Raw genomic sequence first — 13294 nt, forward strand, 5'->3', positions numbered from 1 at the left:
AAGGAAATTGTCGCCGTCGAGCGGCGAACACGCCAAAGTTGCCGCGAGTGCAAGTGCAAGTATGTCTTTGTGCCCCATCGGCAGCAGCAACAGCAACACCAGCAACAACCAGCAGCAACACGCCCCCTGAATGGCCGCCCCGAAAGCCAACTTGGTCTAGAATTAAAGCCAAGACACCAGGGAATACAAAGAATATAAAAAGAAAAATGCGTCACTTCCCCTGCGCACATGCGTAATGGATTAAAATGGACGCCGGGGAAATCGCCAGCCAATCGCAGAGAAGCTGAGGTGTGGCCTGCGTTTTGCGAGGGATTTCCTCTCCGCCAGAATTTCCCTCGCTGCTAATAATCACTTGAGACATGCGCTCTGCGAGCGGAGAGGGGGTTGCTGCAACCCTTGCACCGGGGCAACCCCTGCCGTCACGTGCAACAGCAACGGCTGTTGGTGTTGCTGCTGTTGCCGCGGGGACATCGGCAGTTGTTGCTCCGTTGCTTTTGTAAACAGGCGCAGGCGCACTGCGCGGGGGTACATTTCAGCTGGGAATTTTTTTCGTCGAAAGGGCAAAGTGAAATGCTTTGATTTCGCTGATTGTTCGATCACACGCCAACTGACAGCGAACTCGGCTGGTTGTCCTCGCTCCCGATAAACGGAAAGATAAAATAGAAACCAAAGCAAAACTAAACAGCATATAAGCGAAGTAAAAATAAGCAAAGACTCGATTTTGAATTTTCGTCTTTCGTGTTTGTGTCGCGCGTGTTTTTGTGTGCAGTGTTGCATGTGGCTCTTGGAGACTCGAAACTTAAATAAAAACTAAGCAGTGCTTCGTGTGGGAACTTGTATAAAATGCTGGAATTTTACCCAATGCCCACGAATCTGAATCCAGTCGGTGGCGGCTTGTACTCGCTGCAGCAGAATCATGGCGGGGCTCGCTTCCTGGACAATCCAAATCCCGGCAGCAGCAGCAGCAACTCCCTGCACCTCAGCAACAACAATCTGCCTACGAGCATTTCCGGCAACAATAGTCCCTCGGGAACGGCTTCATTAACGGGACAGCAGCAGCAGCAGCAGCAACATCAGCAACACCCCCACCAGCAACATCAGCAACACCAGCAGCAGCAACACGCAGCCTCGACCACGCCAGTGCCAATTAACAGCTGCCCCACGCCCACAGGACACAGCCCCCTTAGCAGCAGCAACAACAACAACAGCAACAATAATAACAATAATAGCAGCAGCAGCAGCAACCTCAACTCCGCCTGCAACACATTAACAGCTGCTGCTGTTGCTGCTGCTGTGGCAGCTCCATCGGCAGCAGCCACCTCAGTAGCCACCTCGCAATTAGGCGGAGCAGTTGCTGCTGCCATTGCTGCTGCTGCTGCTGCTGCCGCTGCGACGACAGCAACATCGACGGGGCCCGCGGCAACAGGAAACGGAAATGGCAATGGAGCGGCTGCAGCAGCAACGATAGCCTCCTCGGCAGCAGCGGCATCCAAATTGTCTGCCGATTGTAGTGGACGCACAGGTATGTTCCAAAAGTATTTTGCACCGGCAGTCGAGGCATTTACCGGCTCGTTCCGTTTCTGGGGTTTTCACGCTTTTCGTTTTTGGCATAGTTGCGTGTGCCCGGCCTGCGGGTCGGAGCTGGAGCTCCCTCCGTGCGTCGTCCAAGTTGGCCGGTCGAGGCTCCAGATTGTGTCCGACCGCCCACACCTGGATATGCCGGCTGATTGCGTGCGATTTCCTTGGGCCTTTGGGGCCGAAGGAATGCTGCCTTTGGGGGGTAAATACAGGGCTTCCTTGATTTTTATTCAGCGATAAAATTAAAGTATTTATTGCGAAGGGGTTTCTTTTTTTTACTGCAGAAGGGATAAACTTTAAATTGGTTATTTAAATGTTTTAGTCAAATGTGCGATAGGTTAACCGCAAGGACATGTTAAACAACTATTCTACTAATTTTTAGAAGTCCTATAAAAATATCCAACATTTATTTAATAGGTATTTGTTTTTGTTTGCTAACATTTTTGGAAATTAAATTTTGTATACATTTTTTCAGCATAATGTCTGTATAAACAGTTATTGTTTTACGAAAAATATAACATCCCTTAAAGGAGTTTTAAAAATATTTCTAAAACCTTTTATTTAATGTCAATTCATAAACTGCTCTTAAAACTCACTTAACAGAAAAAAAGTGTTTTCTTTTTATCACAATTTTATACTAATAATCATACAGATTTTATTGGATTGTATGCATAACATTTTTTATTAATTTTGCAGTATATTGGATTTGCAAGAACCATATTAACATTATATTAATATTTACTTACAACCATATTTGGTTAAGGACTTAATTAAAACTCGGATCGCATTTATGCGAATTAAATAGCCAGAGGTAGATTTTCGGTTTAATTTTGTTTTTGGCCTTCAGAGGCCAGGCAAATGAAAACAGTTAAATGCGAATTCACAATTTCTGGCTTAAACGCATATTGACAGAGGACAATAAATTATGAATTTCTGATGTCGCACACATGTTGTGGATAGTTTAGTGGGCGGATGTGTGGGACGGCGGACGAAAGTATTTCCAAAAGTATGAACGCAAGTTGACCACAAAATAATTTTGACAATGAACCTGGCTGACATCCGCCCGGCCAGAGGGCGTGGCTCGACCAATAAAAGGCTATTAAGGCATGCCACATCCTCCCACCCACACACACACTCACACTGAAGCTTCGGCATGCAGGCACACATGCACATGCACGACAGCCTCAAAATAGGCAACACTTTTCAGCTTTCGGCTGCAACGAAAGTGTTGCTGGGAAAACTTTTGCGAATTTCCCTCCGAAATGAAAAGTGTGCAAACAATGTGTGTGATGCATATGCAGACCAGACCTCGTCCGAGGCTAAGTGGATTGTGTTTTTGGTTTTTTAGGGGCTCTCGAACACCACTCACCCACTTCCACCCATAAAACTGCTGCTCTTTTGCCGGCAAACTTTAGATTTGCCTATGAAATTTCTATTAATACTCGCATTCTGCCGTTTGCCATTGCCAAAATGGCAAAATGGCAGCAAATAGTTTCCGTTTCCGATTCCGTCGCACTCGAAAACTCCACTCTCCTAGGCAAACACTTGGCCAACGACTGCTAAACTACTATCAATGCCCCCGCACATTTCGGAGAGGTCGAGGAATTTCGAACGGGCGAGCTTTATGGGTCTGGGAATCGGAGGGCAGACCACGGAAATGAGCACACTCAGTGTCAGGTATTCCACCGAGCGTATCAGCATACATATCTGGCTTCTGCGGCGGCTTCAACTTTGCCCGTCGTCAGCAGCTACATATATTCCTCAGCAGGAGTAGGTGTGCATTTGTGTGGCGGAAGTATGCGCCATACGCATAGCTCTATGTCACTTTCCATTGAGATCCAGGTGCAGGTACACTGGAGTAAAATGCTCGTCTAGTATCAGAAAGATTCTATTATTTTTATGTTGCCACATAAAAACATTAGAAGCATTAAATCATATAACAAAAGTAATATAAATCATTGCAAATCTTTAAAACACGAAAATGATTAAACATTTCTAATCACAAATTATACTATCAATGAATGTATTTTTAAATGCACATTTAGTTTTCATATATAAAAGAAGTGTACTTAGACTTTCAGCTTGGTAGATGGTATCACTTTTATGCTACCCCTAAGTATTCTACTATTTTCAACCACGACTGTTTGAAATAAATTCAGTCAGTTAGTCAAAATTTAAGGCCATAATTATTTGTAACTAGTTTAAAAAGTAAATCTATGGTTTTATTAAGATTTTCAAATATTTTTTAGCTATATACATAGCTTGATAAATGGTTTCACTCAAATGAATGTCATATGATAATAATTATATGTAACTTCGAGTGCTAGTCAAAAAAGTAAATCCATGATTTCATTTAAAAATTTTTCCAATGTGTAGATAAATACTACGAGTTTTAAATAGCCAGTTTGTCAGCCATAATTAAAGCTGTCCCATTATGAGCTGTCTGTCAACGACGAACTGCTGCCAAAATCTGCGTGGCACGTGGACTGCGGCTATATGGCTGACATGGACTCCAGTTAGCGGCCGAATTAATGCCAGGAGTTCGGCGCTGTCTCCCAATTTATCTCCATAGACCTCCGCCTGCCTGTCAATGTGTCAATAAATGCACCATATAGTCCGACAATCGAGGGGCGGTCGGCAGATAAGCCCCTTTATCGCCGATAACAGCGCCGAGGACACTTTCGTCTATTAGTTGGTTATATTTTTTATTTTTTTTCGGTTTATCATCGAGTTGATTTTGGATTTATCTGCTGTTTAATCTATGTATTTGACACGAGTGTGCCGCACTTGTACCAACTGTTTGTGCTTGTTGTTTGTTGATTTTTGGACAAGTTTCGCCAAGGCTTGAATGGAAACTACCCCCACTCCCTAGACTAGAATAGCCCAAAAACAAAGCGTCCTTTGTTAGATGAAACAAAACAGAAAAGCTGCAAGTGCAACTGCGAAATGCCATAAATTTCGATTAGATTACACAAACGAAATCCCGTCACAATATCGATGCTCAAAGCTCCAGAAAAAGTGGCAAAAATTCAAAACGCAGCGCCCCTCGGGGCTTTATCAAATGAATCATTCTCGATTTTGTGTTTGGAGCTGCAAAAACCTTTATCGCCAATGCGATTCGATATGAAAGCCGCACAATGGGATAGAATTGGCAAAAAAGAACCCCGAGGACATTGTCAACTTTCCGCTGCACTAGCTTAGCACACAAAGCGCTGGCGCCCCCTTATAGAGGGATTTTCGTCCCTACTCCCCGACTATATATAACCCACACACGCGTATGTACATCTGCATAGATACTGTGGGTGTGTGTGTGGGGACGCCATTGTGCCAACCATAAATCATGCACATTTTTCTGCCACTGAGCCACAGCCATATAATATAACACCACACTCCCCACTTTTCCTCTTTTCCAACCCCGCCCTCTTCCACTTTTCCCCAACTCGCTGCTCATTTTTCAAATGCTTCCATACATTTTTCGTGGCGGTCGTCATATATTTTTTATGTTTACTGCAGGCAGCTTTTGTTGTGTTTTCGGGTACTACTTTTTATGACTGGTTTACAGTTTCAAGAGCGCTCGTCTACGGGCGAGAGATTAGGGGCGTTCTACTTTGGCAAAGGAACTCCTTAATAGGAGATTACCAGCTTAAAAGGGTCTCAGTTTGGTTGCTTTAAAATCGTTAGCTTATGCAAAATCAATTGAGCCGTTTTAAGGGCGCTGCTTACAGATAATCGAACTAATGCTGTTCAATAATACCAAACAAATACAGCAAACTTTACGTTTCAATTACGCATCAGCAAGCTTTCAATACAAGCTGTTGCAGCCCGGCGACAGATAATTTTTTCCCTCAAGAGTTTCCTTCTGCTTTCCACCGAAGTGCGAAACAGCGAACGGAAAAACAAGAGAGACGTTGAAGCATTTTCACACGATTCGATTGTCAGCGCGGTCCTTGCGCCATTGGCAGCACATGTCATGATAATTTCGCAGCGACATGTGCTGCCAGCACGTATACGCCACGTACGCCCATCACAGGAGGTTAGGGGAATAACGAATAAGCGACGCTACACTTGGGAAAAAGTTTTGTAAATTCAGAAGCCAAAAAAAAAAAAATATATATATATATACACACAAAAAAATTTGCTTGGTAAAATTGACCAACAAAGATAGTTATGTAACTATTAAAATAGTTACGTGTATTTTGTTTTTGCTTTGGGTTTGTGTCTTTGCTAATTGTGTGTATTTTGTTGTTGTGAAATGACTATTTACTTAGTAGAATTGACAATTTTGCTGGTTGGGGCCTGTTTGACAATTATTACAGTTGATTTTACTAAGTTTTTTTTTTGTGTGTAGGTATATATTTTATTTAGAGAACACTTAATGGGTGTTTTAGGTTCCCACAATTATTTTTATTGCCTTGAAATATTTAATAATATTTTAGGAAGGTTTAAAATCCTATCGTAATCCCTAGAATATAAAAAGATATTTTATTTAACAACTAGATTTAATGTAATAAATTTGTTTTTTGATTTCTTAATGGAAATAAGCTATCAATAATAATACTAAAAAATTATTTCAATTTTATACCTAATTTATATCAAATATTTTCCACCTTGATTAAATTGTTTTAAAATTAAATTTACAATTTAATAAAAATGCGGAATTTTGAATTTCTACTTGTATTTTTCCTAAGTAAACAACTTTGAAAACTTTATTATAATTTAAGAATCCAACGAGTCAACAACTCCATTTTTTCGCTCAGTTCATAAGCTATATAAAATCGATTCGGCGACTTACTAACGCGACTTTCTCCCCTCCCATTTCTTTCATCCCCAGAAGTGGGCCACATCAAGTGCGAGAAGAACTTCGAGCTGTGCGAGGGCTGTGGCCAGAAGATCCACGACCGCTTCCTGATGAACGTGGGCGAGGCCAACTGGCACGAGCAGTGCCTCGCGTGCTGCTACTGCGGGATGCAGCTGCACCACACGTGCTATGTGCGCAACTCGAAGCTGTACTGCAAGATGGACTACGACCGGCTGTTCGGGGTCAAGTGCTCCTCCTGCTGCCATGCGATCCTGCCGCAGGAGCTGGTGATGCGTCCGATTCCGAACTTCGTCTTCCACCTGCCCTGCTTCGTGTGCTACGCCTGCCGGCTGCCGCTGCAGAAGGGCGAGCAGTTCCTGCTGCGGGACGGCCAGCTCTTCTGCTATCGCCACGACCTCGAGAAGGAGATGTTCCTGGCCGCCGCCGCTGCCCAGCACTGTGGCTTCGTGGGCCTGGACGAGGAGGATCTGCTGAGGCCGCGGGATGGGAGGAGGGGTCCGAAGCGACCCCGCACCATCCTCACCTCGCAGCAGCGCAAGCAGTTCAAGGCCTCCTTCGACCAGTCGCCCAAGCCGTGTCGCAAGGTCCGCGAGGCCTTGGCCAAGGACACCGGACTCTCGGTTCGCGTGGTGCAGGTGTGGTTCCAGAACCAGCGGGCCAAGATGAAGAAGATCCAGCGCAAGGCCAAGCAGAACGGCGGCTCCGGCGGCTCGGGCTCCGGCAGTGGGCGTGGCACCGGCGGCAATTCGAGCGCCACCGATGACAAGGACACCAACGAGAAGGAGGACAAGTGCGTCAAGCAGGAGCTGGGCGGAGACAGCTCCGGCTATCTGGGCGGACTGGACAGCACCTTCGCCAGCCAGCCCCTGAACCCCAACTTGCCCTTCTCACCGGATGGTAAGTTGAAGCGACTGGGTGACTTTTATATATCGAACTAAACAGCTTTTAAATTAATCTACTAAATTCACTTAGATCCAAAATCAAACTAAAATTGTAATTTAACTTAGTCGGGAATTTAGCATAGTATTGATATTGGTTATTGGATTACATTTATATGTTTAAAGAAAGATTTGCCTTTTCATATTATTCAGTTTATAATTAAAAATGCGACCCTTGTTGATTAATATTTTAATATTACTTAAATTTAAATTCAAGAAGAACGAAAGTATGAGCAGTAGACTACAATTTAAATATATTAAAAGATATTATTTCGTTTTTATTATACTAAAAAAATATCTAAAATGTTTTACCAAATATTTTGAATTTTAATAACAAATAAATATAAAACATTTCTAAATTACAAAAATATATTTTTCAAAAAGATTAAAATATTCTTGAAATTATTAGAAATTAAGTATTAGTTTTATGGTTCGATATAGACAAGTTTCACTAAATCCCAAGGTTTAAATACTAATCGATTTCTATTTCACAGACTATCCGGCCAACTCGAACGACAGCTTCTGCAGCTCCGATCTCTCGCTGGATGGGAGCAACTTCGACCAGCTGGACGACGACGCGGACTCGCTGTCGCTGAACAACCTGGAGCTGCAGTCGACCAGCTCCTCGGGCAACCAGCACTCGCACTCGCATTCCCACTCCAATCCCCACGACATGCTGGCCAACCTGAACAACAGCCTGATAAACCCCATCGACAAGCTGTATCTCATGCAGAACTCGTACTTCAGCTCGGAACATTAGAGGGCACCGAGGAGGCGGTCAATGGATAGAGACGAATTTATTAGCGTTAGAGTGGCAGGATCCGATCGGAAAGGACTTGGACAGATCCTTGCTGTTACTTTACACGTAGCGCGTAGTTTGGCACCTTCGAGGCGGCGGCATTAAGTTGGAGTTGTAGAACCAGATACAAGATACAAGATACATGAAATGTGATTTTTTTAAGCTAATTGAAATTTTAAGATTCTTGGCGATTTGAACGCGACGAAAATGGAGCGGGCTGTACTTTTTGTTGTTAATCTAGACTCTAGAGGCAAAAAATGTAGTACACCCGCAATTGTAAAACGGTCAATGTGCCCCCCTTATGTTTGTAAATAGTTTTAACCACCCCAAAAAATTGTTATTAAATGTAATTTAAAGTCAATAATTGTATTAGCAAGTGCAATTTAATCTGTTCCCCTAAAATATACATCTTAACCGAATTCTTGCGAAATTCTGTGGTTTTTTTGTTTTAAGCTGGGAAAGTAACTGAGAAAAAACTCTTCAATCGAGTGAGAAGTGAATGGAAATGTGGTACCAGAAAAAAAGTACGCATCTATCAAATCCTAAAACTTTTTTGTTTTTTGGTCGTAGTTCTGCTAAAATGGGTGCCAAAGCTAAAAGAAGGAATGTTTTGTAATATCCATATTTAACGATCTACATCCAATTACATTAATTTTGACAATTTGTTCCTTTATTATACACAAAATACTGTTTCTTTGCGGAAAATTAGGTATTTGGACTTTTTGTTTGTCATAAGCCAATCGTTTGGGAATTATATTATGAACTCACCATGATTTAAGACAGAATTTGTTTAAGCTCTTTGTTTGGAAGGTAAAGAAGTGGAATGTGTAATTCAAAAGGATTACATACGAAAAATGCTTGTAGAACTAAAGACAGCGAGCTATTTGTAAATCAGCTACTGCTTTGCACATTGCACTATGGTTTTTTTCGCGTTTTTTTGGCATAAAGTCAATTTTTTTTTTTTGTATCTTAAAATTTGTTTTATTTTTAATTTTTAAACACCCTAGACAAATGAAAAACAATGTAACTTTAACATATGGAGCAACACTGCTCTGCTGGCGAGCTGTTAAAGTCAGCCAATTATGTACCACCTGTTTTGAATGAAATTGGCGAGGAAAATTGTGCGACTTTGATCGTTTGTTGTGACAAAAGTTTACGAAAAGTTAAATGAATAAATATGGAAAACGATTGTCCAGGTATTTAAAACTAAAGTTGACCAATGTTTGTGTCGTTGTTTTGTGTTTTTGTCCAATTGAACCGAGAATCTATTAACCAAAGTGTGCAGATTAATGAGAAACTAATTCTTTTTGTCCGAATCCACACGTTTTCGAAAAAATCAAAATTTTCTAGTACAATATGTGTTCAGTCGTGCTGAGCTGGTTAACACTTGTAACAACATCAACAAAATTTGTAAAATGTATATTTACTTTCAGAATGAATCACTAATAATGGAGATGGATACTAAAATGTAATTTTTTTTTCATTAAATATGAAGAAAATAAGAAATAAAATTGTTTAATGGATCTTTTTTGCATGTCGGCCAGATCGGTTATATGACAGCTATATGAAATAGTGCTTTAAATAATTTGAAACTTGGTAGGTCATCTTAGGAGCTTTAAAAATGTGTAAAAACCAAATATCAAAGCATTAGCTTGATAAACAAAAAGTTGGGGCAAATCGGCCAGATCGGTTATATGGCAGCTATATGAAATAGTGCCCCAAATCATTTGAAACTTTGTAGGTCATCATGGGAGCTTAAAAAATGTATTCAAACCAAATATCAATTCAATATGTTTAAAAATAGAATTTATGCCAAAAGAAAACGGTAAAAAAAACCATAGTGCATTGATAGATTTGGTTTAGTTTAAAGTTGGATTACTAAACATAACGGCCTTTTGAAAAATCAAAAACGACTTTAACAACCGCCCATTTGCTATTTGGGAAATGCTAAAAGCTATGAAACTCCGCTGATGGCAGCTCCACAGCGTTGCCATACTAATAGAAATAGGATGGTTATGGTTCCACGACATATCGATATTTCTTTTTTCTAAAAATCGACGTTTTTCCTGATTTAAAAGTATTAAAATTATAAACTTTAAAACCCCCTTTTTATTTATTATTTTCCCTTTTCTTAATTTTAATTGTTGTAGTACGTAATTTTTGGTCGCAAAAAGTATAAAAATCTATCGATGTTCACATATTTTGTGAATAAAAATATCGATATATTTGTATTTTTATATTTCACATCTCTGAAAAGCAACGCGTTCCGCAAAATCTGCAATAAACAATAACAATGGTTAGAAATAAGGGTTTTTAAAAGGATTTAAGTATTAACTTTGATGTTTTATTAACTCCCCAGCTCTTCTACTCGTTCTTCAAGTCGCTGGTGGGCAAAGAAGTTGTCGTGGAACTGAAAAACGACCTCAGGTGAGCACCGTTCGTTCGCCACATTGCCGGTAAAATGCTCAACTAACCAATTTTATTAATTCTGTATTATTTTCACATAGTATATGTGGCACCCTGCACTCGGTGGACCAGTATCTGAACATCAAGCTGACGGACATCAGTGTTACGGATCCGGACAAGTACCCCCATATGTTGAGCGTTAAGAACTGCTTCATCCGGGGCTCCGTGGTGCGCTACGTGCAACTGCCGGGCGATGAAGTGGACACCCAGTTGCTACAGGATGCGGCAAGGAAAGAGGCTGTTGTGAGCACGAGATAAGGATACCCCAACCAGAACCAGAACCCATTGTACACCAGGATCTACCCATAGTTCCGTAATCTGCACTAAAAACTAAGTGAAATTCTGTTAAAGCAAATAACCAATAAGAGGAATCCCCGTAAGAAGTCGCTGCGTTATTTACGGTCCATCGGTTTTTGATGAGTCAGTCTTGAGGTTTTCGGGGCTGCTCCTCCTCCTTATATTCCCTATGTCTCTGCTTTTATCGCTCCACGCTTGAATGGAGCATGTGGATTGTAGGCCAACATTGCGTCATGTTGATAATGGTCCATAAATTTGTATAATTGCTGTAACGATGTCCTGATGTCTTGTGTCTTGTCTACACATCACCAGTTAGATACTTACACGGCCTGCAAAATGGGATGTATTATTTGAGTATGTGTACTTGCCGCCCGTTTTACGATTGCTATTATTGCCCGACCGTCGAATTCAACCTTTTATCCCCAATAAAACGGAGGAGCCTGGCGGAATGCTTTTAATTTCTGGACCTCGACCCGCTCGTTAAGTGCCGCCCTCGCCTTCCATCGAATTGCTTTGTTGGCAGGAATGCGTGCTTAAAATGAAATACGCATTCGTGGAACACTTTTGCCCGGCATTTACATTTCGGAATTGCCCGGTCTCGCGCTCTAAACTTTGGCAGTTGGTCAGCGGAACCTCACGTAAAATCAAGCAATCAAAAGTTGAAGAGGTACAGGGAGAGAAAATAATCACAACTGGTAATATAATATCTTTCAATTGAAAATTTTATACAATTTTTTACAGATATAAAGTCATTTCTTACATCTCAAACATTTTCTGAAACCTTATTATCAGCTTCAAGATTCCTAAAATCTTTTAAAATGAGATCCATAGAAATTCAATTATTCTGAAATGTATTAAATGTTAACTTTTTGTAGTTGTAGATTACAGATTTTAAGTATTCATACGGTTTAAATGTCCAAGTTCTTTCTATTCTAATACCAACCAACAAAAGGAAGTGTTAGTTTTGAAATAACTTCGTTAAAACTGATAACGAATTCCAATTTAAATCATGGTTGGCCCAAGAAAATTAAAAAACCTTATTATCAGCTTTAAGATTCCTAAAATCTTTTAAAATGAGATCCAAAGAAATTCAATTATTATTTTTCACCTTTGTTAAACTTTAACTTTAACTTTAATTTATTCTATACGGTTTAAATCTCCAAGCTCTTTCTATTCTAATACCAAGCAACAAAAGAAAGTGTTAGTTCTGAAATAACTTTGTTAAAACTGATAACGAATTCCAATTTAAATCATGCTTGGTCCATGGAAATTTAAAATTTCCTAGACTTTGTTATGACCCCAACGATTATTTGGTCAGTGTGGGGGAAGCGCCGAGTTCGTCTGCCTGCGCATAATTGAAGGGGGAGTTTCGGCGGTGGGGAGGGTCAATCGCCACCCCCAGCGGAGTCCATCTTTCATTATTTGCGGTAATTGGGTTCCTGTTTCCGGCGCAGCTTCTAAATTCAGACTTCGAGTCGCATTTTCGGCGCATTGTTTGCCGGCTCGCAAAAATTGTTTTGCATTTGGCCCCGGAAAACTTTTCTAGGAGAGTGGGTCTCTGTAATTTTGGGTGGACGGGGGGATGGGTCCCCGGCCATGGCCTATCGCGATGGGCGACCTCCGCCTGTGCCGCCCATAAAATTTTGTAATATACCCGTGCTCGGGGTGGACGTGAGCCCCGCAGGATTTATGGGAGCATCCAGATCCATCCAGCTAGTTCATCAACGTGTTGAGCTGTGCGTGGCGTGGCTGGGCGCGTAAAAGTTGGCTCGTAAAGTTTCGCAAGGATCATTCGGGTTTTATTAAAAAATAAACTATACAAATTTGACACAGATTATTTATACATAAGTACGCAGCGAAGTGCGGAGCACATGAATATGCAAACGGGATGTGGGATAGATGGAAGTTTAACCGTCCCGTCGAAGGATTCGCATAATGCAGTGGCTTCCTTTAATGACATATGTGTGTACGCAGGGTCCCTCGGAATCGCCAGCAGCATCCGTTGGCCACCGGGGACCTTTCGGCCAAATTGAATTATGGTGTTCAGTGTGATTCGTTTAAAGTAACTCCGGTCCTCGGCGCGCATTGATACTTTTAGTTGGTCGTAAATTATGGTTTCCTTTTGGGAGAGTGCCATTTACAAGGGAAAAATACGATTCTGAGTGAAGCGACCTTGGAGGCTTTGTAACGAAAATCAACAGAAACTAATCGTAACACAGGAAATTATAAAATATGATCATGACTTTGGATACAGTTGGTAAGTTTCTTAAAAGAATGGGCAATCTTAAGTTTACGATTAGTTTTCTGAACATGAACTCATTTTTATTATATTATTTTTATTACAATAGTTTTAACATGGTTTTAAGTATTATGTTTGTAGATGTGGTAACCACAATT

The 13294-nt window shown here is 41.1% G+C and overlaps 2 protein-coding genes across 3 annotated transcripts; both read left to right on the forward strand.

Moving 5' to 3' along the window:
• The first annotated feature begins 613 nt into the window (after positions 1 to 613).
• On the forward strand, positions 614 to 8274 carry Lmx1a (LIM homeobox transcription factor 1 alpha). Of its 2 annotated transcripts, none has more exons than XM_017150862.3 (3): positions 614 to 1522; positions 6410 to 7294; positions 7830 to 8274. In XM_017150862.3, the coding sequence occupies exons 1-3, from the start codon at positions 844 to 846 to the stop codon at positions 8093 to 8095; spliced, it is 1830 nt and encodes a 609-aa protein (XP_017006351.2). In that variant the 5' UTR covers positions 614 to 843; the 3' UTR covers positions 8096 to 8274. The 2 variants fall into 2 exon arrangements, with proteins under 2 accessions (XP_017006351.2, XP_070071255.1); XM_070215154.1 differs by having other exon boundaries at positions 6413 to 7294.
• A 2053-nt stretch (positions 8275 to 10327) lies between these two features.
• Positions 10328 to 10983, forward strand: LOC108063703 (U6 snRNA-associated Sm-like protein LSm2). The gene is made up of 3 exons (XM_017150866.3): positions 10328 to 10430; positions 10494 to 10561; positions 10642 to 10983. Exons 1-3 carry the CDS (start codon positions 10428 to 10430, stop codon positions 10856 to 10858), a joined length of 288 nt encoding a protein of 95 aa, XP_017006355.1. The 5' UTR covers positions 10328 to 10427; the 3' UTR covers positions 10859 to 10983.
• Positions 10984 to 13294: the final 2311 nt, after the last annotated feature.

This window comes from Drosophila takahashii, chromosome 3L (genome assembly GCF_030179915.1).
Source record: "Drosophila takahashii strain IR98-3 E-12201 chromosome 3L, DtakHiC1v2, whole genome shotgun sequence".
Classification (NCBI taxonomy): Eukaryota; Metazoa; Arthropoda; class Insecta; order Diptera; family Drosophilidae; genus Drosophila; species Drosophila takahashii.

What these genes read in the sequence shown, in the direction of transcription:
- Lmx1a (XM_017150862.3), top strand. Translation starts at nt 844, where the DNA reads ATGCTGGAATTTTACCCAATGCCCACGAATCTGAATCCAGTCGGTGGC. An exon ending in CGATTGTAGTGGACGCACAG is followed by an intron (nt 1,523 to 6,409) that starts GTATGTTCCAAA and finishes TTTCATCCCCAG; the next exon opens with AAGTGGGCCACATCAAGTGC. An exon ending in CTTGCCCTTCTCACCGGATG is followed by an intron (nt 7,295 to 7,829) that starts GTAAGTTGAAGC and finishes TCTATTTCACAG; the next exon opens with ACTATCCGGCCAACTCGAAC.
- LOC108063703 (XM_017150866.3), top strand. An exon ending in GAACTGAAAAACGACCTCAG is followed by an intron (nt 10,562 to 10,641) that starts GTGAGCACCGTT and finishes ATTTTCACATAG; the next exon opens with TATATGTGGCACCCTGCACT.